Raw genomic sequence first — 24,238 nt, 5'->3', positions numbered from 1 at the left:
TTACAAAAAAGTTACCTCTTAAAACCATCATAGAGTGAAAATATCATGTGCGGATGCCAGTTTAGTTGCATTGGCAGGAGACGTATCGCTCTGCAGGGTACGTATGCATGTACCCGGGCACAGGGAAGGTGAAACACAGTCACACCCCACTGAGGTTTTGTATTGTCCATATTTAAATGGGAAACAGGATTTGCAGAAGGTTTGATTGATTGTCAAAGCAGAAGCTGACATGTGACAGTTAGGGTGAGCAGAGTGATGCGGATGTCAGTTCAGAGCCCGCATCCCATTTCAGACGTCAACTTTGATGAAAATGCTTTATTGAGATGGACCAGCAAGTTTTCAAATGGAGTTTAAGCAGTAGTTCAGGAAGGAAGACTCTCTTTACTCTACCGGGGGGGGGCATCCACCAATTAGATGCGGCACGATGTCTCTAAGCCAATCACATCGTTGCTGTCAGACGTTAAAGGAGTTCTCTACTCTGCTGTCAGCTGTCGTTTCAGGTCGGATCTTATGATGTTTTTAATGTTTTGCTGATTAGTTTGATTTATTATGTTATTTTTGGTGAGACCTTTATAGTGTCTTCTTGGACTTCAAATCTCAATGAGACGAAAGGTTGAATACAATTAAAAAATAGACATGAACCCTGTGTATCTGCAGCCTTACAGTTGGCTGAATAGGAAAGTAATGTCTTGTTTTAAACTATATAATAGGTCAAAGAAATGTCTAGAAAATGGCACTAAAATTGACCACAATGACAACAGTCTGCAATGAAACCAATCAATCAGCAAGTAAGACAGAAAAAATATTTATTGGTTAAAATTGCTTTTTACAGATACAATGAATGGTTTTTTGTTTTGCTATCATGCACTTACACTGTACAACAGTGGATCCCTGCGAATTAGCATTGAATTATGGCAACACGTGACTAATTGCTCCTGTTCCGGTCAATGGAAGACATCTCTCACAGAAACAGGCGATGACATCGGTGGTCAGATGTCCGATATCGTGCACTGTAGTGATTTCTGTGTTATAAAATAAATTAGTAACAAGTGTATCAGAAAACTCTTCCCACTAACTGTGCGCATCACATTACATCTCTCTCTGCAAGATCTCAGTGCAAATGCCATTGTAGCTGAAAGATCCAGGACACATGTAAGTACCGACAACATGATGCACCAATGACTATTGTCTTTGAAATGACAGAAAAAGAAAGAGAGAAAAAAGGCCCAAATTGAGATTGTGGTCGTTGTGGAGCTACATCGGCATACATTTGAACATAATTGACTAAATATTAGTCCAGATCTATAAGCAGTCTTCTAAAAACTCACATTGTTTTTATTGTGACACAGTTGGCTTGATTTACAGAACTAAATATCTATTTCTCAAGTGGCAAAGGTTACATTGAGTCAGAAAATAAAAAGATCATTCACTCAAATATGTAAAAACGCAGATAAATCACTCTACTGTCTTCCTCTACAGCCCGCAAAAGATGGGAAGGAAGAAAAAAAAGATATAACAGTAATAAAGCCTTTCTTTATGAGAGCCTGAACCCCTCGCCCCCCCCCCCCCACCACCACCCAAAAAAAAAAAGACAAATGGAAACCACAAAATGAAAACACGACACCACATAAATTCAAAGTTTATCAGGAAGCAACAGAGCAGTCCGCGCTGACTGACCGAGTTACTAAAGAGGAAGAAAAAAGATGTTTTACTGTCAATAAATATCCAGTTTGTGGGGAGTTGATGGAAGATGTTATCTGTGAGTGAGACTGGATAGTAGTCAAATGTTTCCTCTTAGTGGTAGGTGTCCTACGGATAACAAGCAATACATATTCACCACAACAGATATTAAGCCTTCTCCACTTTACGTGTTCTTTGTCTGAAATGTTTTTTTAAACGGGGACTCGAGCGTTTACGGTCAAACAGAAGGCGCGACGACGTTCAGATTCATTTTCTCACTCAATAGTTTGAGTGAGAAAACTTTCACGCGAGTTTTCAATTTTCCAAATCGATCGGCGGCGACGTGTTTGGAGATCGGTTTGTTGCAGCGACTGGACTTTCCTTTTCTTTTTCGTTTTAAATTGACAAAAGCTCGAGCGAAGTAACTGGTCACAAAAACCCCACATAACTAAGAAGGCACCCCGTTGTGAAGCCGTCCCCACACCTCTCATCTCTCTCATGCAAAGATCCTGCCACCAACAGTAAGAAGAGCAGAAACTACGAAGACAAGAAGAAGACCTTTTTCCTTTAAATGCCCCCCCCCCCCCCTCTTGTGGCCCCTCTGTTCTCTCAGAGCCGGCCCCGCTCTACGGTAAAAGTCTCTGAAAACAAAACAAAGAACAACACATTTGCAACTTGTACCTTTTTTTCGACAGTGTTACATAACAAGTTGCGATGTGTCTCAGCTGGAGCCCCGCCTCCTGTCTTAGCCCCGCCTCCTGTCTGGACATTTGCGATGGAGTGTTTTCTGACTCTCCGGTTGAAGCCGTCATTCTGGGCGGGGGGGGTTCACCGGCGCTTCACACGTCCAGGTCGTCGGGCCTGGGTCGGCTGCTCATGCGGCTGCTGGCCCGGCTGCACGGCCTGGCGTCCATCAGCGCCAGCGGCTGCATTTCGTGCGCGGCCGGCGGCGGCGGCGGCAGCTTCTTGTGCTCCTGCGTGTCGTCGGGGAAGTCGAAGGCCTGCGCGTGGGAGTTTGAGATCGTGCTGCCGCCGCCGCCGCCGCCGTTCTGGCCCGGCCGGTGCTGCTCCGTGGAGTAGTTGGCCCAGTTCTGCTCGGCGGCCTGCTTGCTGTAGTTGCGGCACGAGCCGGTGCCGCCGCCGCCGCCGCCAACGCGCTCCCCCGTGGCCAGCTTGTAGCCCGGCGGGGACAAGGGCGACCGCGGCGCCGTGGGCGAGGAGCAGCCGTTGTAGTAGGCGTACTTGGCGGCGGACGGGTCTTTGGGGGTGTGGCTCAACGTGTTCCCGCTGGGGTAGACGACGGGCGGCTGGCGGCCCTTCATGCGGTCCTTGATCCTCTTGAAGAACACGTAGAACAGCTCGATGACGTTGAGCATCAGGGACACCAGGGACACCACCAGCATGAAGATGATGAACACCGTCTTCTCCGTGGGCCGCGACAGGAAGCAGTCCACCCTGTGCGGGCACGGGTCCCTCTCGCAGGTGTACACGGCGTCGAGGCTGAAGCCGTAGATGTACCACTGGATGACCAGGAAGCCCACCTCGAACATGGACTTGAAGAGAATGCTGACGACGTAGGTTCTGAGCAGGGCGCCTTTCATCTTGACCTTGCCGTGCTCCTCGATGCCGTACTTGAGCTTCTTCATCTCGATCTTCTTCAGCGGGATGTCGACGTCGCCGCCGTCGTTCTGCACGGCGCGGAGCAGCTCCTCCTTGCGGTTGAACTTCTGCTCCTTCCGGTTCAGGTAGAAGACGTGCGCCAGGTACAGGAGGGTGGGCGTCGACACGAAGATGATCTGGAGGACCCAGAAGCGCACGTGGGAGATGGGGAAGGACTTGTCGTAGCACACGTTCTCGCAGCCGGGCTGCTGCGTGTTGCATTTGAACGCCGACTGCTCGTCTCCCCACGCCGACTCCACGGCGGTGCCCAGGACCAGGATCCGGAAGATGAAGAGCACCGACAGCCAGACCTTGCCCCCGGCGGTGGAGTAGGCCTGGACCTTGTCCAGCAGGCGGCCCAGAGCGCTCCAGTCACCCATGGTCACGGAGCGTTAGCTGCTGGAGGAAGAGGAGCCGTTCACCACTTATATTCACCATCACCCATGTTTATAATGTATCATAAACATACTCACAACGTGTTATAACATGCTTATAGCACTGTTTATGTATCGCTAGCACAACTCATAAACACCTATTATAAGCATGTTATAATAAGCTTATAACACTGTTTATGTAACACTATTATAACTCATAAAAACCCATTATAAGCATGTTATAATAAGCTTATAACACTGTTTATGTAAAGCTATTAGAACTCATAAACACCCTTATTAGTCATTATAAAATGCCTCATAATGTGTTTTGATTATTATTATGAAGCATTATGAATATTCAGGAGCGCTTATAACTATCATGACACCGCAGATTATAATGCATTCCTCGTTTATAATGCATCGTAAACATGACCGGGCGTTATCGAAGGAGACGCAAGGAGCCGATCCAATCAGCAGAAAACATATTCCACGTTTATGTAACGGCGCCCTGAAGGCCACGCGGAGACGAGAGAGCATGACATAGGTCTCATCGAGCGAAGAGAATCTCCAACAACAACAACAACAACAACGGGTATTCACCCATCAGGAGGAGCTTCTGGTGGATTTGAGAGGGCCAGTTTGAGAAACCCTGAAATCGTTTGCGTCAGCAAATCGAGGAAACGCCGGTGATTCAAACTTTAAAAATTGAAGGAGCTCCACACCGAAGAACGATCGAGGACGAGGAGGCCGACGAGGAGCCCGTGTGCAAAAGACTTGTTCTACACCGAAACTCCTCAAATCGATTTAAACATCTCAAAGTGATTTAAAACACCTCAAAGTGATTTAAAACACCTCAGTTATTTAAAACATCTCCAAATTATTTAAAACACCTCAAAGTGATAAAAACATCTCAAAGTGATTTAAAACATCTCAAAGTGATTTAAAACACCTCAAAGTGATTTAAAACATCTCAAAATTATTTAAAACACCTCAAAGTGATTTAAAACACCTCAAAATTATTGAAAACATCTCAAAGTGATAAAAACATCTCAGTGATTAAAAACATCTCAAAATGATTTAAAACATCTAAAAATTATTTAAAACACCCCAAAGTGATTTAAAACATCTCAAAATGATTTAAAACACCTCAAAGTGATTAAAAACACCTCAAAATATCTAAAAATTATTTAAAACATCTGAAAATGATTTACAATTATTTAAAATATGTGTCTTTATTTAGTTGAGTTGAATAAAAAAGCATCAATACACGCTAATAACTTGCATTTTAACTTCTTACTCCTTACTCTTTACTCCTTACTCCTTTCTTCTTACTTCTTACTCCTTACTCCTTATTCCTTACTCCTTACTTCTTACTTCTCACTCCTTACTCCTTACTCCTTACTTCTTACTCCTTACTTCTTACTCCTTACTCCTTACTTCTTACTCCTTACTCCTTACTCCTTACTTCTTCCTCCTTACTTCTGTTCTTCTTGTGCTGCAACCAAAAAGTTCTGCTTCAGCCGGCCGACCTTTCAAAATAAGAGTCTCCCTCTCGCTGTTCTTGAAGGTGAGGAGAGTATAAAAAGTGAGGAGTGAATAATGACCCCAAAGAGCAGCTCTTGTGCTTCAGAGCGCGATGGAAGATCTGCTGACTGCGGCTGTGTTCTCCGAGTGGTCCAGAATAAAGAGCCGGTGGTGGTGGGGGTGCAGGGTGGTGGTGGTGGTGGAGGGGGGGGGGGGGGGGGTTCAGGCCTGCAGTGTGAGAAGAAGGAACGTTTCCTCTTGGAAGACCGGCCCAGTGTAAAGAAGCAGCTCCCCTGTTGACGCTGTGCTCCTGAACTGCTGTGTGGACACGGGCCCGGTCCACGGGCCCGTGTCCACGGCTTTAAAGGGGGGGGGGGCGTCAACCCAACAACCCAACGGCTGTCAGACGCACGAGATTCAGATCCAGCCAAAAAGTGTGAGGATGCCAAACACTCGGTGGCACGGCCACGTGAGCTGCAGCGCCCTCCTCGGTCAGGAGCGTGAGCCGACAAGGGGGGGCAGATCTTTAGGGGCATTCTGATGGGAGGGGGGGGGGGTTACCACTGGGCCCTGCGGCACTATTAGTTACTACTGTAACCCCGGATGATAAACCACACGTTGACCCGGCTCTCACTCCAACGCCGTGAAGGTAACCGAGGAAACCCTGAGGCTGTCTCCCACCGTACGGCCCAGAGGAGGAGAGGATGACCTCTTGACCTTCAGGGGAAGGGGAAGAAGGGGGGGGGGTCTTTTTTCGTTGTCGTTGTTGTTGTTGTTATTAGACTCGTCGATGTCCCGCCACTTTCTACATGAGTGAGTCTGTCTGATGAGAAATGACCAGCAGAGAACAACAGACACACAGGTCCCCGAGTCTCCTGAACGCCTCGCGGTGTTTTTTAAAGGAACCATTTATGAGCACTTCGTCTTCCTGTGTTTTGGGGAAACTTTTGTTCTTTTTTTATTATTATTTATGAATCAAGTGCTCATGGGGAGAATCTCAAAATGCAAAACGGAGCTTTTCTTGAGTTGAACTTCCAGCGGCTCCGCGCGCCGCGCGCAGGAGGAGAGAGAGGGAGAGAAAAGAGGAAAAAAGAAGAAGAAACGTTCCGCGAGCTTCTTTATTAATAACGTTAAATAAATCAAATCGACTCCACTTGACTCGCCTCGAGCTCTTTCCGTACTTTTAATAAGAGAGGGGGGGGGGGGGGGGCAAGTTGTCAAACTTTAACAACAACAAAAAACTTATAAAAACGCGCCGCGTAAAGTTCGGTTTGGTTTTCTAACGGGAGCAGCGGCGCGCACGAGGAGGAGGTGGGGGCGCGTGTGTGTGGGGGGGGGGGGGGGGGGAGTTAGTCTACAAATCTAAAAGAAAAGTTGTAACTTACCTGGTAGGAAAGTCTCGGAGGAGAAGAAGGAGAACACCGGAGCTCCGGGGCCCGTCCGCCACTTGTGAGACCGGCTGAGATCCAAGTGTCGGCACCGGGGTGGGGCGGGGCGGGGCGGGGGGAGGGGGGGGGGCACAGACTGAGGCCGACTGTCAAACTTCCTTTATAACGGTCCCGTCAGAGGAGTTACGGTCACCTGATCACTGTACGTCACGACCCCCCGTCACGGGGGGGGGGGGGGGGGTTAACAATTACTCTGAAGTGTGTTGTCAGCCTCCTGCACACAAGTATAGTCTTTAATGCACTTTTAAGTGTACACGACATCCAAAAGTTATCCTCGTAGATTCAAAACTTCACCATCATCTTAGAAAGCATGAAGATGATGAAGATGAAGATGATGTTGATGATGGATCAGCTCCACCTCAACAAACAGCACACATTTAGATGCAGCTGAATCCATATACTAACAACACTCTGCAGAGGGACTACTTTTCTTTTCTTTTATACTTAAAGGGACAGTTCACACCCCAACAAAACTAAAAGTGCACTATTCATTTGTGATGCACTTTTTTATTTGGGGGGGGGGGGAGTTGCCTCTTTAAGTATTGAACTGGCATTACTTGTGTGCATTTGTATAATAATACTCAATAATATTCTTAGGAAGAGAAATACTTCATGTGATCGTAGTAAATTGGATGCATTTAATTACCAGTTCATGAGACTGAGCATCTTTTTCTTTCATAAAAGCTGTCCACGTGTGAACTCTGTCTTGTGTCTGTCCTGTGTTTCATGAAGGCTCGCCCCTCCAGTGGTTTGAGTTATTGCATTCTGTAATATTTTAGAACGCTCCTATTGTTATTAGTCTTGTTGTTTTTCTGGAGCCCAGTGTTTGAGTGTTGTTGTTTCTCTCCTCCTGTCCTCTAGTGATCATTTGCTTTGCTCTGCTATAATTGTGATTTTGATCAGTCGAACCTAAACCTATCGACGGGGAAGTGTTCTTCTTTAGTTTGTAAATTTCCATGAAGCATTTGTTCAGCGCACAGCACCACCTAGCGGTGGGAATAATGCAGTGCAGCTGCATGGAGCACAGACTCCTCCCTCTCTCGCGCTCTCTAAAATACAGGTTTGAATTTGAACTGAGATCACCAGTCACCTTGCAACATATATATATATATATATGTAACATATATATGCAACATATATATATATATATATGTTGCAAGTTAAAGTCAAATGGGGTATATATGTGTGAATCTTTGAATCTTGTGATCTGAATTCAAATTCAAATATAAAAATACCAGATTGAATCTGAATTAATATATATATATATATATGTGTGTGTGTGTGTCAAAAATGCAGGTCAAAAGAGGCCTTTGTTGTTCAACGGGTAACCCCAATAAAAACAGGCCTCTCTTGATGAGCCGAGCTGTGGACCTTAAATGTGAAACATTCGTGGGAAGCAGCAGGAACAAGGCCTCTGATGTGGGGAGGCCTGTGTTGACGTAACCTTTAAATCACCTATCTATTTATATGCATTAATAGCACTTTGAACATCCGGGTATTTAGGCCAAGATGAGCGGCGGAGAGGTTTCCACATAATAAATGACCTTTCTGACGACACATAACCGCCGTGAGCTCCGCGTCTGCCCTTTCAGAAGGAAGTCACAAAGGAAGTCTCGTTTCTCGCGTCTGGCACCTGAGCTGTGAAACTGAAGCACGCCGGAGCTTCGCGGCGCGGCTGCAGACGGCAGAACCTCCGCATGGATCTCGACACGACGACGAATGACTCGCCGACAAAGTTCACAACAAAGTGGGGAAAAAGTAAATACTGTAAATCTTTATTTTTGGGTTGCAATAGTTGCATAGAAAAGCTTTTAAATGCCACCGTCACAGATGTGACTCCTATTTATATCTCAGTGCTTCCCACTTCAGACACGTGTTCATCACCACAATGAGTCAAGAGTGCCATCTGCTGTGAATGTTTTGGAGATCTCGTGGTCGATCGAGGTGTAAACATGACGAGTGGTCAAAAATTCGAACAAAAACCCAAACAAATAAGCTCTTAAATATCTAATGAGAAACATCTCGACTGTTATCTCTTTTACTGAAAACACCAAATAATATTTACAGAGAATTCAAAAAAACCGATCGCTTTGGGATTGATGAAGAAAAATAAAATGTCAACGTGCCTCTTCACGTTCTTCATGAAACATCCCAACTTCACTTTACACTCAAGTCAAAACTAAATGTCTATAATACATGAAAAAAAAGAAAAGAAAACATTTTCAAAGACAAAACTTTTGAGTCCTGAGAAAGAATACGAGCCCTCGTCCCACTGTGCAGATTATCTAACAATAGGTAGTATTCATCCACCCATCCGTCACGCCATACACACTCAGGGTGATCGGAGTGGGACGGAGCGATGATTCATCGCAGCCGAGCAGATATTGTGACATTTTGGGAGCGAAGAGTCAAAACCTACCAAAATGATGCAAATGGGAGATATTCTTGAAGTATAAAACAATTGTGTATATACAAAAATATACATCCTAACAAGTCAGGCCTAGAAGAGAAGCCCCCCCCCCCCCCCCTCACCACCATTTTCTTAAACTACTCAAGCCAACATGTTCTATAAAATAAAATAAAAAGGCAATTCTTCAAATAGTCCACGATACCACTCAGTAACGTATTCTCTGAAATTAGAAAAACTGTTTCTCCTTCAGTCCAGAATCAAGAATTTTAAAAGTCTTGGATTCACAAGAAAGACTATATAACAAGTCAAATCGTTAATTCAAATGAAAGTTTTTTTTTTTGCTGAGCCTTAATGGCTGTAATAATATCGGGTAGAAGAAGAGTCCGGGCTCCTCAGTAGAGGCCCGGAATGATCCGGTAGCGAACTGTCCGGCAGTACTCGTCCCACGCCGAGCCGTACTTCCTCCGGCACTCGCTCATGTCGCGGGCGTCTCGGTGCACCAGCAGGACGATGAAGTAGATCATGTAGTACCACGGCAGCAGGTGGCTGAAGCCTGGGGAGAGACGAGGACATCTTCACACGGTTCAGAGCGCTACTATCCTCTAACGCACAGGTGTCAAACACACGGCACGCCACATCACCTGGTGGCTTGAAAGACACGTGGCCACCGTTTCTTAAAGAAATTGAAAAAAATATACCGTGCTTTTATTTTGAAGGTTACAAATTAAAATGGATGTACGTTATAATATTAGAGACATTTTTATTTTGTGTGGCCCCTGGTGGCTTGAAAGACACGTGGCCACCTTTTCTTAAAGAATTTGAAGAGAAATATCCCGTGCCTTTATTTTGATGGTTTAAAATTAAAATAGATGTACATTATAATATTAGAGACATTTTTATTTTGTGTGGCCCCTGGTGGCTTGAAAGACACGTGGCCAACTTTTCTTTAAAAAATTGAAGAAAAATATCCTGTGCTTTTATTTTGAAGGTTTCAAATTAAAATGGATGTACATTATAATATTAGAGACATTTTCATTGTATGTGGCCCCTGGTGGCTTGAAAGACACATGGCCACCTTTTCATAAAGAAATTGAAGGTTTCAAATTAAATGGATTTATGTTATAATATTAGAGACATTTCCTTATGTACAATATGTCTACACTCAAATAAACAATACTCAAATGCAAAGAGTTATTTAACAATATGTTTGAGTAGTTTACACATTTATATGTTTCAGTGTATGAAGCAGAACGAGTGGTTAGTTCTTCATGGTGGATGAAGGACATGATAACTGTTTCCATGGAGATAAGCCCCGCCCCCTCTCCGACATAAACAAACCACAACCAGTCGTGCGAGTGAACTCACGCGGGTAAAGCGTTGTCAGTTCGGTTTTTGAATAAAAGGGTTGCTTTTTAAAATTATTATAGCAGATTCATCGATTAATTGCAAAAAAAAATCTGCAGATTAACCGATTATTAAAATAATGGTGTAATTGACGTTGATAGTTGAGATGCAGCGGGTTCATGAACGTCTGCTCCTTGGCTAACGAGCTCGCTGACAGCTGGCCCCTGTGCGTTTCTTTTGGTGTGAGTGTGACGCCCGCTCACCACAGGGCAGCGACCAGGCCAGGGCCATCAGGAGGTCTCCCAGGTAGTTGGGGTGGCGGACCGTGCCCCACCAGCCCGACACCAGCAGACTCTTTCCCGTCGCCGTGGGGATCGTCTGCAGGTCTGCAGAGACAAAAACACCGGTTACCACGGCGATACGGAGACGGACGAAGGCGGGGGGAAGTTATCTGGACCCGGTTTACTAAAATCATTCATTCATTGACGAACTCTAGAAACGACAATGAATGGCTGGTCATGTTTCCCTTGGGGGGGGGGTCCTCTCATAACACAACCATGACATCGTTAGCATTAATTACACAACAGAACTCACGAGACAGTTTGGGGTCCGACGGGTTTCTCCTGAAGGCGTTCTTCTCAGAGTTGGACTTCCTGAAGATGTAGAAGCCAACGACTGAAAGACGGAGACGCCGAGAAAAAAAGCGTGAACATCCAACTCAACTCTCGGGGCAATAAAAGGCTCTTTCATCAAAGTAGCTGAGAGAGCAACGGCGTTGAGTAACGGGAGGTGGAACAGGGACTCTGGTCTTACGCTTGAGCGTGACGATGGCTGCGACGGCCGGGAGGCTCAGCTGGTTGGGGTGGCCCACCAGGTAGTAGGCCTGCAGGGTGTAGGTGAAGGGGACCCACACCAGATCACCGAACGCCAGCATGAAGCCAAAACCATCGTGCATCAAGTCCATGGTGGTGAGAATGGCCTCCTGTGGAACAACAACAACAACGTCACTCTGTTCTCATGAATGAATTACATAGACACACATATATGTTTTGTATTCATCAATGTGTTCCGTCGAATTCCCTGGGAGTGATTTTCTTGAGCGTACCTCATTCCAGAGGCCGTCCACCACGTAGAGCAGCTGGAAGAGGTTCACGAGGATCATGGCGTACGACGGGGCGTCCAGACGCTGCAGCTTCATCTCGGCCAGCGCCAGCGCAAAGTTGATCAGACACTGAGGCGCGGAAACACGAAGGATCACGACGCATCAGAACGCCGAGTCGCCGTTCATGAACCCGTGTTCACGAGCTTTACCCCGCAGCCAGGAGCCAACGCGCTCACGTCATTAAACTCAGGCCGTGAGCTGAGGTCCAAAACAAATTCCACATGTGGCCACCAGAGGGTGCAATGAGACCGGCCCCATTGAAACAGATGTGGACTTACATCAACTCTGTCATGAGCTGTGGTGTAAAAAGTCTCAGACACTTTTAGTGTATCTACAAAAGGCCCGTTTTACTTTAAGAGCTCAATAAATGTGTGACTCGGACGCGACGCCGGTATCCCGTGACAACTCACCCAGCCAATCAGACCAGGGCGCATCTCGCAGAAGAACTTCAGGTCGAATTCTTTGATGCGTGGATTGAGCTCGCGACCTTTGAAGAAGTCGTAGGCCACGTTGCCTGGTGAGGGAGAAGAGGACAGACGTCAGCCACCAGGAGGCGCTACGCCCCCCCCCCCCCCCGACCCCCCTTACCGGAGCTCCCCCCCAGGGCCAGCTGCTCCCCGGCGGCGTACCGCGAGCGCCCGTAGAGGTAGACGCTGAGCAGGACGGCGACGAGGAGGGACGCCGTCGCCAGCTGCAGGAAGTGGCTGTAGATGTAGGTGAGGTCGACGCCCCGGTGCACCGCGGCCGCCACGGCCAGAGCGCTCGCCGCCACGGCCCAGAAACCTGGAGGGGCCACGGAGCGCTTTGAATACAGACGGGAACGAACGACGGCGGGACGCTACGAGGAAAGAACGTCGGAGACCGGCGCTCACCGTTGGTCCTGTACTTCAGCCTCTGCCCAGACCGGAGCGGCACGCCCTCGCTCAGCTAGAGAGAGAGAGAGAGACATTCGGATTGACTGACATGCAGCAGCTTTTGATCTGACAGAAAGAATGACTTTATTATTTCAGGTGACACACCAAACACAAAATGTTTTTTAATCATTTCTGTAAGTTAGTGTCAGATGTCAAGAGGCAGATGAGCCAGGAGGCAAAGAACCGCTTCGCTAAAGGTTCCTCCTGACTCCTCTCTCTTTAAAAATAATAATAAATGTGTCACAAAATCTCCGTTGTGTAAATTATTATGCTCTTTTTTTGAAAGGAGAATTGTATCTTCAAATCTGGCAAGTATTTGTGTTATAGATGCTTAAAACAGTGTAATAACACAAAAGTAAAGAAACATTTAAATGTAACAGGTTTGTCTTGATAAACTATTTTAAATAAACTTTTGACGAATGAAATGTAACCTATTTTACATCTTCTCAAACATGTTGTCTTAAGTTGTGTTATACAGGCTGCTGTATTGCTCAATGTAAGAATTGGTGAAACGCCCGCTTGGTTTCTTCAGTCCTCGTCTTCTCTCACTCACCTTTCCAACAGGAAGCAGGTAGAGCAGGACCTGGAATAAGATCCAGAGGACCACGAAGCCGAGAGCCCGGGGGTCCCAGAAGGCGTCGAGGGGGGGCAGAGGGGGGGGGAAGTTGGTCAGACTGGGGTCCTCCAGGTTGACTTGGAGAACCAGGAAGAGAACCCAGGCCGGCAGGAAGAGCAGCCAGAAGAACGCTCCTGGGGACGGGAGGGACCATGTGAGGATCACACACACACACACACACATTAAGTGACTGGGTTCACACACACACTACAACCAACCCTTCTATAACCAACCCATCTATCTATAACCGACCCGTCTACAACCAACCCATCTATCTATAACTGACCTATCTTGCCTCCGAAGTCCAGAGGGGTGGTGGGGGGGGCAGCGGCAGCCGTCTTGGCGTCCTTCTCCTCCGGCCGCTGTGGTTTGGCGTCTCCGTCGTCCTTCCTGCGGCGCAGGTTGTAACGGCCTTGGATCTTATCAGGCCCCGCCTCCACCGCAGCCTCACATTTCTGAAAGATCAAAAAATCAAATTCAAACAGCCGCACAGGGCGCGAGGATCTTGGGGAGAAAACAGAATCCTGCACGCTGTCCGCCACGTCATTGACGAGGTTCGGATCGTCGAGCCGCCATCGGGTAAAGTTCCTCTAAACTCATCATGGCCGCCTCTTAAAGGGCCGGTGTACCTGAAGCAGTGTGTAAACTACTCCCCAACATATTGTGAAATAACTCTCTTTGCATTCGATTATTGTTGATTCAAGAGTAGAAATATTGTACACAAGAACATTTCTCTAATATTAGAACACTAATCCATTTAATTTGTAACCTTCAAAATAAAAGCACAGGATATAAAAGGTGATCATGTGTCTTTCAAGCCGTCAGGGGCCGCTTAAAATGACGTGGCGGGCCGCATTTGGCCCGCGGGCCTTGTGTTTGACACCTGTGCTGTAAACAAATCCAGGTGAAAGTGTTTCAGGTCTAATATCTTGTATAAAGCAACTTTAGAACACACACACACAGTGTTTTTCTTGACTTTGGCCTGTCTCCATACGCGTTGATGTTCATGTGTGTGCATTTGATGTTTTTCCAACACGGTGCAACTTGTTTTTAATTCCAAGAAAGAGAAGAAGAACCCACCTCATTGAGCGTGTGAGCAGTGGCGTTCTGCTCTTTTTGTTTCTCTTCTTTCTTTTCATGCTTATCGTAGCCATTGTTCTCGGCCTTTGTCAGTGGCTGCATGTCAAACAATGGAGGGAGATTGATGGAGATGAAGAGGGACACAAAGGGGGCGCAACGTGAGGAAGAGCGTGACGGGTTACGCTCAAAATCCAGAATGACAGAGACCGGTGGTGATTTAGGACATTTGATCAAAATCTCGACCTTCTGGAAATCAACTAATGGCACAACTTGAGTTCCAGCCAAGACAATTTATATCATCCAGCTCAATATCAAAAACCACAAAGTTGCCACAAGGGGCTTTGATTCAGGTATTTGTGAAGCCCTCTCATGTATGGGACCTTTAGTTCCACCCCCCACACTTCAGAATCAGCCCATGTGACCTGCAAATGAGGTTTTCATCAGAACGTGAAAACATTTTTGAAAGGAGAGAAGAAGTCCAATGAGCTGAATCCACTGATCTGGGACCAGCCGTCTCAGATTCCTTGAAAGACTTGAATAAACTGTGGAGGCACAAACTCAAAGCATGTGGAACACCCAACTTACTCAGACACTTATTATGTTGTTCCTCATGTACAGGGCCCAGCTCGCCAACCAGCCCAGAGCCAACGGCCAACGCTAACCAGTCAGAACTCATGTTGCTACATTTTACTTCAGTTTAAACTGCTTGTTGGTATCAGCTGTATTTCTGCATCTGATGTTGCGGCGCTGATGATCTCAACCTCCCAGATTTAAATTTGTATTGGGCCACATTGTGATTATTTACTATCGCCTGAAGAGGGAAAGCCCAAAAAACTGTTCAGCGGGGCGTTCTGATGTGGTGGGAAACCCAGATTAATATGCACTCGTGACAATGGACAAATGAACGCGTACGCCTGAAACCGAACGTGACGTATTGTGTGACTCGGCCGGTGTCACGGGAAGCAAACATGGAAATACTTCTTGCGGTTCGAGGCCCAGGCGGCGCTGCTCTAGAGCTGCTCTGCTCTTCGTTGCCTGGTAACCACAAAACGAAGCTCCAGGATGTAAAACCCAAAACCAGAGACTCCGCCGAGCGACGCAATAAACTGATGAACGACATCGCCGACACTCGGCCTGAGATGAAGTGAATTGATGGGAACCGACAACGTCACGCAGGCAGCAGAGATGAACAGTGACGCTGATCAGCGGGGATCAGGAATACTGAACTGAAGAAGCCTCATTCCATCTCTTTCTGGACTCCAGCCGCTCCAAGAGGAGGAGGCGGCACTTACCAGGGGGCTCAGCCGGATCTCCAGCGCGTCCTTCAGCCTTGTGTCCCGGCGGGAGGACGTTACGTCGTCCGTGACGGGCGTCGCGCCGCCGGACGCCGCCGCCGCCGCCGCCGTGCGGGAGGACGAGCGCCGCGTGGTCCTCGCCGGGGAGCGAGAGAGGCTGCGGCGGCGGCCCGGAGAGCGGGACCGGGACCGGGAGCGGGTCTGGAAACCTGAAGCGTTCTGACGGGAAACGGCAAAAGGAGAAATCGCAACCGTCAATAACAAGTGGACAGAAGAGATACGGCTGACGTATACGAGTCACTATCTGAGCTCTGATTGTTTAACCCTCCTGTTACCTTCACATTTACTAACATATTTTACCCTCGGGGTCAATTTGACCCCAGCAATTAAAACCTCCAGAAAATGATTAGAATTCATATTGTTTCCCAAGTTTAAGTGTGAGGTACTTTAATGTTTGTTTGTTGACCTAAATAGCCCTTTAAATAAATAAACAAGTTGATATTTCTTATATGTTTGACATAGTGAAAAACAGCCTGGGGTCAAATTGACCCCAAAGAACACCGACATTAAACATTGAATGGGGTCAAATTGACCCTAAAGGTAACAGGAGGGTTAAATGAGACAATGAAATACAAATATTTCGTCTGTGAAAATCAATGAAATTTTTTCACAATTTCGGACATTTGCGTTAAATTGTAATCAATACTATTAATTTGTGTTTGGACATTCTTTAAAGCAGCGTTTCCACACAGTGGCTCTATTCCCGTGATACGGCCTAAACCCTTGTGTTGCCTTCGGGTCATTTTGACCCGATTCAATATTTAACCCTCCTGTCGCCTTCGGGTCAATTTGACCCGATTCAATGTTTAATGTCGGTGTTCTTTCGGGAGTCAACAAACAAACATAAAGTACCTCACACTTAAACTTGGAAAACAATATTAATTCTAATAATTTTCTGGAGATTTTAATAGCTGGGGTCATATTGACCTCAAGGGTAAAATATGTTAGTAAATATAAAGGTAACAGGAGGGTTAAACATTGAATCGGGTCATATTGACCCGAAGGCGACAGGAGGGTGAAACATTGAATCAGGTCAAATTGACCCGAAGGCAACACAAGGGTTAACAGGGAAAGGAAAACAATATGTAGATTATTAAACTAGAGATGAAGGGATACAGACACTGATATCAGATATTGACAAACGAGAATGTTCAAGCAACTACTGTATTGTTTTTTTGTCTGTTTTTTAAATTGATTTTATGATGAGGCCAGTATTTTATCGTAACCTGTATGTTTATTGCTTTTTTATTATGTTCAGGGTTCTTACACATGTTGACCGATGGATTTCCAGGACTTTAAACCAAATGTCCATGACCAAACTGAAATCTCGGTATAAACATGAAAAATGTAGGAAATGTTGCGTTTTGATTGCGTACGCCGGCTTATATTTTGAGCGTCTTTCTTTAAAAAACATATTAATTATTTTAAACTCGGCGTAAATGAACATGTGATTATTACACATTTCCATGACTTTTCCAAAACTTTTATGATTTAAGTTTTTTTCATGACTTTTCCAGGCCTGGAAATGACTATTTTAAAATTCCATGACTTTTCCAGGTTCTCTATGACCGTACGAACTCTGCATGTTTCTGTGTTGACCTCTCTCTGCTTTAGTGAAGGCTGTAACATCTGGCCACAGGGACCACGGCTGGAATTTAGCCTTAGCTAACGTTAACACATTTACCCATGGGTCGATTAATGTGTTCGGTCCCTGTACAAATAAATAAATACATATTGAACTAGAATGGGCACTCGGTAGAGCGCATCCCTTCGCATATCACAAGATTGGGCATTGAATTATGAACATTTTGGCATTAGTTGCATGATAATTGGATAAAAATTGACAAGAAGATGTTGACCTTTTCATGACCTTGACCTTTGACCCGATCGATCCCAAAATCTAATCAAATGGTCCCCGGATAATAACCAATCATCCCATCAAATTTCATGTGATTCGGTTTAATACTTTTTGAGTTATGCGAGTAACACGCATACAAATAAATAAATAAATACACGGCGATCAAAACATAACGTTCCGCATTTTCAAAGCGACGGTAATGAAACTATTAAAAAAAGGCCGATTACAGCGAGATGCTCAACAGAAAGGATGTTCCACGAGAGCGTAAGCGGACAGAGTTCAGTGCGCCACCTTGATGTCGGGCTCCTTGAGCTCCAGCTCCGTCCCGTCCTTGTAGATGACGGTGTACAGACCGCTCTTGGCATCAAAGTCCAGCACCTTGACCTCGTAGTACAGGTTGCTGCCGGGCCAGCGGCCCATCACCATGTCCCCGCTCTGATACCGCACGGCGGGCATCTTCATGGACCTGAGAACGAGAGGAAGATAAGAGACAGCGAGGCGAAGACAGGACACGGAGAGGTGAGAGAAAAGGACGGGGAGGAAGGGAAGGACACAGGAAGAGGAGATGAAAGATTAGTTTTAAGTCGTTCGTTAAAAACAGTGCGAGTAGAAAATCAAACGTACATGTTGCATCACATGACATTTTTGTACTTATTGATTGAAAAGACTGTCAATGCCGAGTAAAGAGAAGGATATATTGATAAAATGTCCCTTTTCTGTTTCCATACAGCTGCAGAAGCTCAGCATGAGCTCAAACTTCAACAATCTGCCTCAATGACAACAACAGATAGCATCTCTGAGTCTCAACGGCTCATTGTCACTCGGCCTCGGCAGTTGAAGAGTTGACATCCTACTCTCAGACTGCATTTACATACAGTGCAACAACTGAAGCAATGTACTCTATAATCAAAAACTGAAATGGTCTTCGACAACAATAATTATGCAATTCATCGTGCCATCGCAAATCGCATAGGTTGTTAAAAAAGACTCGCGGGTTAGGGTTAGGATGAGAGCCACCAGAGGAGGCCTTTGAGCTGGAGGATGCTCTGGAGCTAAAGGAGGAATTCAAACCAAATAAAAAATATTTGAAAATATACAGTAATAGGTGACGGCTATCTGAACATTACAAAAATTAAATAGCTGAATTTGCTGAAAATATGAAGATACTGTAAGCTTTTTAAAGTTGAAGATTTTCTCCATAGGCTCTGATGAATTAAAAATAACATTAAAGTATTTAAAGATTCAAAAAATTGAAAGTTTTGAAATATGAAGGGTCATACCAATCTAGTCCTGAAGAAGCTGACTTTTTTAACATTTGAATGGTTTAAATAGCTGAATATATGAAGGAGAAAAAGAGGGACAAAAAGGTACGGAAGAAATAGAATAATAATACGTTTAACAAAGATTACAAGAACAAGAGTTGGACTGCTGAAGCGTTCCAACTAAATATACAGTAATAGCTGAAGGCTATCTGAACATAATACAAATTAAATAGCTGAAAATATGAAGATACTGTAAGCTTTTTAAAGTTGAAGATTTTCTCCATAGGATTTGATGAATTAAAAATAACAAAAAAGTATTTAAAGATACAGACATTTTAAAGTTTTGAAATATGAAAGGTCATACCAATCTGAATCTAGTCCTGAAGAAGCTGAATTTATAAATATTTAAATGGTTTAAATAGCTGAATATATGAAGGAGAAGAAGAGGGACAAAAAAGGTACGGAAGAAATAGAATAATAATACGTTTAATAAAGATTACAAGAACAAGAGTTGGACTGCTGAAGCGTTCCAACTAATAACATGGCAGATATATGTTGACGCATAGCACCGTGTGACCAACCGCCCCGCCACTTGTTGGACCGCGATACAGATTCTTCAGATGCGTCTGCGTCGGCAGTCACATTAGCCGACACTCGTGCGTGCCGCCCTGGACACAATGAGGCGGGCCGGGCGAGGTCAGCATTGTGGAACACGAGGGACCAGTGTGTAGAAAACATAAATAAAGGAAAACCCACGTGAAGAGATATGCATGCGTTACACACAGCTCATTCAAAAGAAATATAGACCTGTGTTTAAGCCACGCTAAATCACTTTCACATGTGTCACTGCCAGCATACGCCGACTACCAACTATTCATACGCTCTGTCATACTCTGAATGTGTTGTTACTCTGTAATGATTCCTTCTGGTCACATGACATCTATTGTTCTGTCCATCCTGGAGAGGGATCCTCCTCTGTTCTCCTGAAGGTTTCTTCACTTTTTCCCCTGTGAAAGTTTTTTCCCCTCCATTTTTGGGGACTTTTTCCTGATCCGGTGTGAGGTCAAAGGTCGGGGATGTTGTATGTGTACAGATTGCACATTTGTAATTTGTGATAATGGGCTATACGAAATAAACTGAATTGAAAAACTGAATAAGAACGCAGAGGAAGCGTTGCAATAACGTGCGACGCGTTTGATCAGAACAGTGAACGACTGGAAGTGAGGAAACACACTTTGGTTTCAGCAAACCTGGATCTCTGCCTCCCGCTCTGGAAAGGGGGATGACTTGAGCCCCAGACCCTCCTGACAGACTCATGTCAGCCCTCTCCGATTCACATTCCAGTGCACAAACGGCAGCATATAGAAACTGCTTTGAGGTGAGGATTGTGTTGTTTTTCATACCGTAAATCCTAAATCGTCCACCTCGGTTGAAATTAAGCACGCATATCAAACAACTCCTTCATGACAATAAAAACCACTCTGTTGTACAATGGAATACAAAGTGTACCTGATCTCGTGTGCCTTTACGGAGAAAAAAAACACTCCTGCGGTCCTTTCGGTAATCAGATGGCCAGGATTATGACAAATGTGTGGAGAGTCAACCCGTAATCCGCTGGTAACTGATCTAATCAAAAAACAATCCGGAAACAAGCCCCCGCGTCTTCCATTCGGGGGTGAAAGTCAGGGCGGAGTCGTGGCTGATGAGTTTCCTGATGAGATCTGGAGGTCGGGTTGATAAAAACATACAGAAGGTGGAGTTTTAAAAAGGAGTCCACCCCCCCTCCTGCGTTGTGCTGAAAGCTGCTGTTTAGCTCCACCTGGTATGAAGCCCCTTTGACACATGACCCCCCTTAACCCTTGTGTTGCCTTAGGGTCATTTTGACCCGAATCAATATTACACCCTCCTGTCGCCTTTGGGTCATTTTGACCCGATTCAATGTTTCACCCTCCTGTTACCTTTATATTTACTAACATATTTTACCCTTTGGGTTCAATTTGACGGCAGCAATTAAAACCTCCAGAAAATTATTAGAATTAATATTGTTTTCCAAGTTTAAGTGTGAAGCACTTTATGTTTGTTTGTTGACTACCGAAAGAACACCGACATTAAACATTGAATGGGGTCAAATTAATCCTAAAGCGGGGGGAGGGTGTAATATTGATTCGGGTCAAAATGACCCTAAGGCAACACAAGGGTTAAGAGACCATAACCCGTTGTTTACCTTCCACAGCGGTTGATCAATCAGAGCGCTCAACCCATGTGACACAAGCTTTAACGTCATGACAGGTTAATACCACGTAACTATTCAATTCGATGACAGGTTAATATCACGTAACTATTCAATTCGATGAGAGGTTAATATCACGCAACTATTCAATTCAATAATGACAGGTTAATATCACGTAACTATTAAAGTCGATAATGACAGGTTAATATCACGCAACTATTCAATTCAATAATGACAGGTTAATATCACGTAACTATTAAAGTCGATAATGACAGGTTAATATCACGTAACTATTAAAGTCGATAATGACAGGTTAATATCACGTAACTATTAAAGTCGATAATGACAGGTTAATATCACTTAACTATTCAATTCGATAATGACAGGTTAATATCACCTAACTATTAAATTCGATGTTTTACAGTTTATGAGGATTTATTATGAGACCATCTAATCAGCGTCTTTGAGTATTTTGAAAAGCGCTATAGAAATGTAATGTATTATTATTATTATTATCATAGTGTAGTAAAACTAAGCAACAAAGTCAGTCGAAGTAAAATAAAAACAATACTTCCAACGCGTGAACTCTTGGTTTGAGTTTGTAACGTTATTATCGTGCGCAACTCGCATTGCGTTAAGAGTTTGGCATCGCCTTACGGTAACACCGATTTAACTCGAGCCCTTGTGTTAATGGACGCTAACGTATTGTACGTCAGGCTGTGTTACACGCCGGTTAAAGTAAAGACGAGACGGGTCTGTCTTCTACGAGAGAAGCAACTTATAGCCGTTACACCGCAACTCAGGTCTAACGCCGGAGGACCGGTGTTACGGTTGAACAGGCGACCGTGTTAACTGGCGAATTACAGCCGAAGGCGACCGTTGTTGTCATAGTTACGCCAGCTGTTGGTCCAGAATAGGACGAAAAGACGTAGCTGTCGTCGTGAATGTCGTTGTTTATTTTGTACATTACATCTATATATACGTTGTATATGAGAGGGTTTGAACTATTAAACAATGCTGCATTCACGAGGACAGCTACGTGTTCTCATCCAATTTCCTATGTTGTAACTACGACAACGGACGCGTACGGCTGAAGGTCGCCAGTTAACGCGGTCGCTTGTTAAACCGTAACACCTGCTGCGTTACGTTAGCTTTAGCTTCAAGATGCCCCGGTGCTGCTGGAGGAAGGAGGGAATACGTCACGCATTCAAATGCTGTTGGAAAACCAACACACCCGTCAGAAGAAAGACAGCGTGAGCACATGTGTGAACAAGTTAGACAAAACTCAAGTCAGAGACCGTAACACAGGGAAAGTCTTCAAAAGACGTGGCCCTAGGCTACGTTAATGTGCACGCAATCGGAAAACACCACACGGCTCATGTTATCATGGTTGTTACAATGAAGCTAACGCTAGCTATTTATTTGTCTTTCACTCAGCGGTCACCGTCTAATCTCTGGCCAACACATGACTGCGTGTCGGTAATCTGGAAACGCCAGTGTCCATAACGTTCACGTTAGTTAACGTCCCCCTGCTCTGAACCATGAAGAATAATGAACTGCTGCTTAGACACAACATAACGGTCACTCCTGCCTTTTTACTTGAACCAGTGGAAACAAGTTGCTATTCCAGGAACTAGTCGGAGCCTAGTTTCTGTTAACTCTGATAAAACCAAATTCCAACAAAGAGAAACGCACAACGATTTTTTCTCACAAGCCTATGCATTGGTCAGGCGCACCTACCTTATTGTTGTGCGAGCAATTCCAGTGAGTAAAAGTGATCAAATAATCCTTTCCAAGACGAGGAAAATATTAAATTAAGATATATATTTTAAAAACGGACGGTGCCCCAAGGTTTGACGTAGCGCTCGTTCCCCCTCCCTCTCCGGGCAACACCCATCAGTGACTAGGAAGGCGCGAAGGCCGCTGATTGGCCGGTTCATCGTTCATTTCAAATGGCTCTGCAATCTGATTGGTTATCTGTGGATTTCAACTGGGCCAGGATTAGTTCTAGTGGGGGTTACGATTACTTTCTTTACTGGTGTGAAATTACCACCAGACACAATGAGAGAAGTAGCAAAATCATATTAAACACCATCTATATTAGACTAAAAAATACATTTTGTTAAATAATTCCCTTGATTTTATTACATGTTCCTAACACTAACATAATTCAGAGATTTACATTATGTATTCAGAAAATAGTCGTGGTTGTAGTACAATACTGACATTATATATGAATGTAAGATAAGTTGTTAAATATAATACGTGTTTAAATATTTGACGCAGAGAGGAAGACATTGCTCCTAAACTGTTATCACTGTTATCACAAAGGTACAGCATATCTTCTGGAAGACTTGCCATGCTGTGTTTATTGAGTAGTTGGTACATTATGTCGTAAATCTCTGTGAAAGTGCACCATCAGCTTAAAGGGATCAAACACAAAGTTTGAGTAGAGGAGGGTAACATCCATATGTCATGTTTAACTGGAAACAGCAAAAGCCTCTAGGAATGGGAATATATATATATATATATATATATATTCTTTGGTAGATATATAGTGAAATATATATGTATAACTGATATATAAATGCATATATTTATTTAAATTTGAGTACATTCACACACAACATAATTATATTTAAACATATAAATATATATACATATATATATATACATATATATATATAGCATATATATTCTTTGGTAGATATATAGTGAAATATTTATGTATAAATGATATCTAAATGTATATATCTATTTAAGTGTGAGTATATACACACACAAAACAATTATATACATATATATGTATATATATATTTATATATAATTGTTTATATATAAACACAGACGTATTGTAGCATCTTAGTTTGAGAAGAGGGTAACAGGCGTCTGTGACCAGTCATCAGCTTGTGGGACACCTGTCCGCTGTGACACCTGTCACTCACACGTCACACCCTCCACTCCAACACACACAGCAAGAGGAAGAAGGCTGACTGTGAACATTCAAACATTCCAATCCAACGACGTCGTCTCGGCTTCCTCCTCCTCTGCGGCTCGGGGTGTGTTCGAGTCTCAGCGGCTGTCGCAGCCGCTCCCTATGCCCCGCCCCTTTCTGACTGGCCAGGCCTTCCTATGCCCCGCCCCTTTCTGACTTGCCAGGCCTCCCTATGCCCCGCCCCCTCTGGCCCCGCCCACACGAGCGCAGCTGCACCACAACACTTTTCTTTTAGAAAGAGGTAAAGGAAGTGTTTTTAATCTGTCACACAGGCTTTATCCTGCAGACCGGAAGAACACGCGAACTGTAGTTCTTGGAGGGGTTCCC

General features: G+C 44.7%; 2 protein-coding genes across 4 annotated transcripts; both read right to left on the bottom strand.

The window, feature by feature from the left end:
- Window positions 1-789: 789 nt before the first annotated feature.
- On the bottom strand, window positions 790-6,723 carry gja1b (gap junction protein alpha 1b). Its single transcript, XM_056427860.1, has 2 exons — window positions 6,623-6,723; window positions 790-3,738 (listed from the first exon to the last, which is right to left on the bottom strand). The coding sequence occupies exon 2, from the start codon at window positions 3,717-3,719 to the stop codon at window positions 2,520-2,522; it is 1,200 nt and encodes a 399-aa protein (XP_056283835.1). The 5' UTR covers window positions 3,720-3,738; window positions 6,623-6,723; the 3' UTR covers window positions 790-2,519.
- Window positions 6,724-8,438: 1,715 nt separating this feature from the next.
- Window positions 8,439-22,772, bottom strand: lbr (lamin B receptor). Of its 3 annotated transcripts, XM_056427855.1 has the most exons (15): window positions 22,657-22,772; window positions 20,196-20,407; window positions 17,716-17,890; window positions 15,504-15,725; window positions 14,212-14,307; window positions 13,418-13,586; window positions 13,069-13,265; window positions 12,474-12,528; window positions 12,190-12,384; window positions 12,012-12,115; window positions 11,545-11,670; window positions 11,253-11,421; window positions 11,034-11,114; window positions 10,703-10,825; window positions 8,439-9,648 (listed from the first exon to the last, which is right to left on the bottom strand). In XM_056427855.1, the coding sequence occupies exons 3-15, from the start codon at window positions 17,884-17,886 to the stop codon at window positions 9,488-9,490; spliced, it is 1,869 nt and encodes a 622-aa protein (XP_056283830.1). In that variant the 5' UTR covers window positions 17,887-17,890; window positions 20,196-20,407; window positions 22,657-22,772; the 3' UTR covers window positions 8,439-9,487. The 3 variants fall into 3 exon arrangements, with proteins under 3 accessions (XP_056283830.1, XP_056283829.1, XP_056283831.1); XM_056427854.1 differs by lacking the exon at window positions 20,196-20,407; XM_056427856.1 differs by lacking the exons at window positions 14,212-14,307; window positions 20,196-20,407.
- Window positions 22,773-24,238: the final 1,466 nt, after the last annotated feature.

Source organism: Pseudoliparis swirei, chromosome 12 (genome assembly GCF_029220125.1).
Source record: "Pseudoliparis swirei isolate HS2019 ecotype Mariana Trench chromosome 12, NWPU_hadal_v1, whole genome shotgun sequence".
In the NCBI taxonomy this organism is placed as follows: Eukaryota; Metazoa; Chordata; class Actinopteri; order Perciformes; family Liparidae; genus Pseudoliparis; species Pseudoliparis swirei.
The sequence above is the reverse complement of the archived record's forward strand: the minus strand, read 5'-3'. Positions and strand labels throughout refer to the sequence as shown.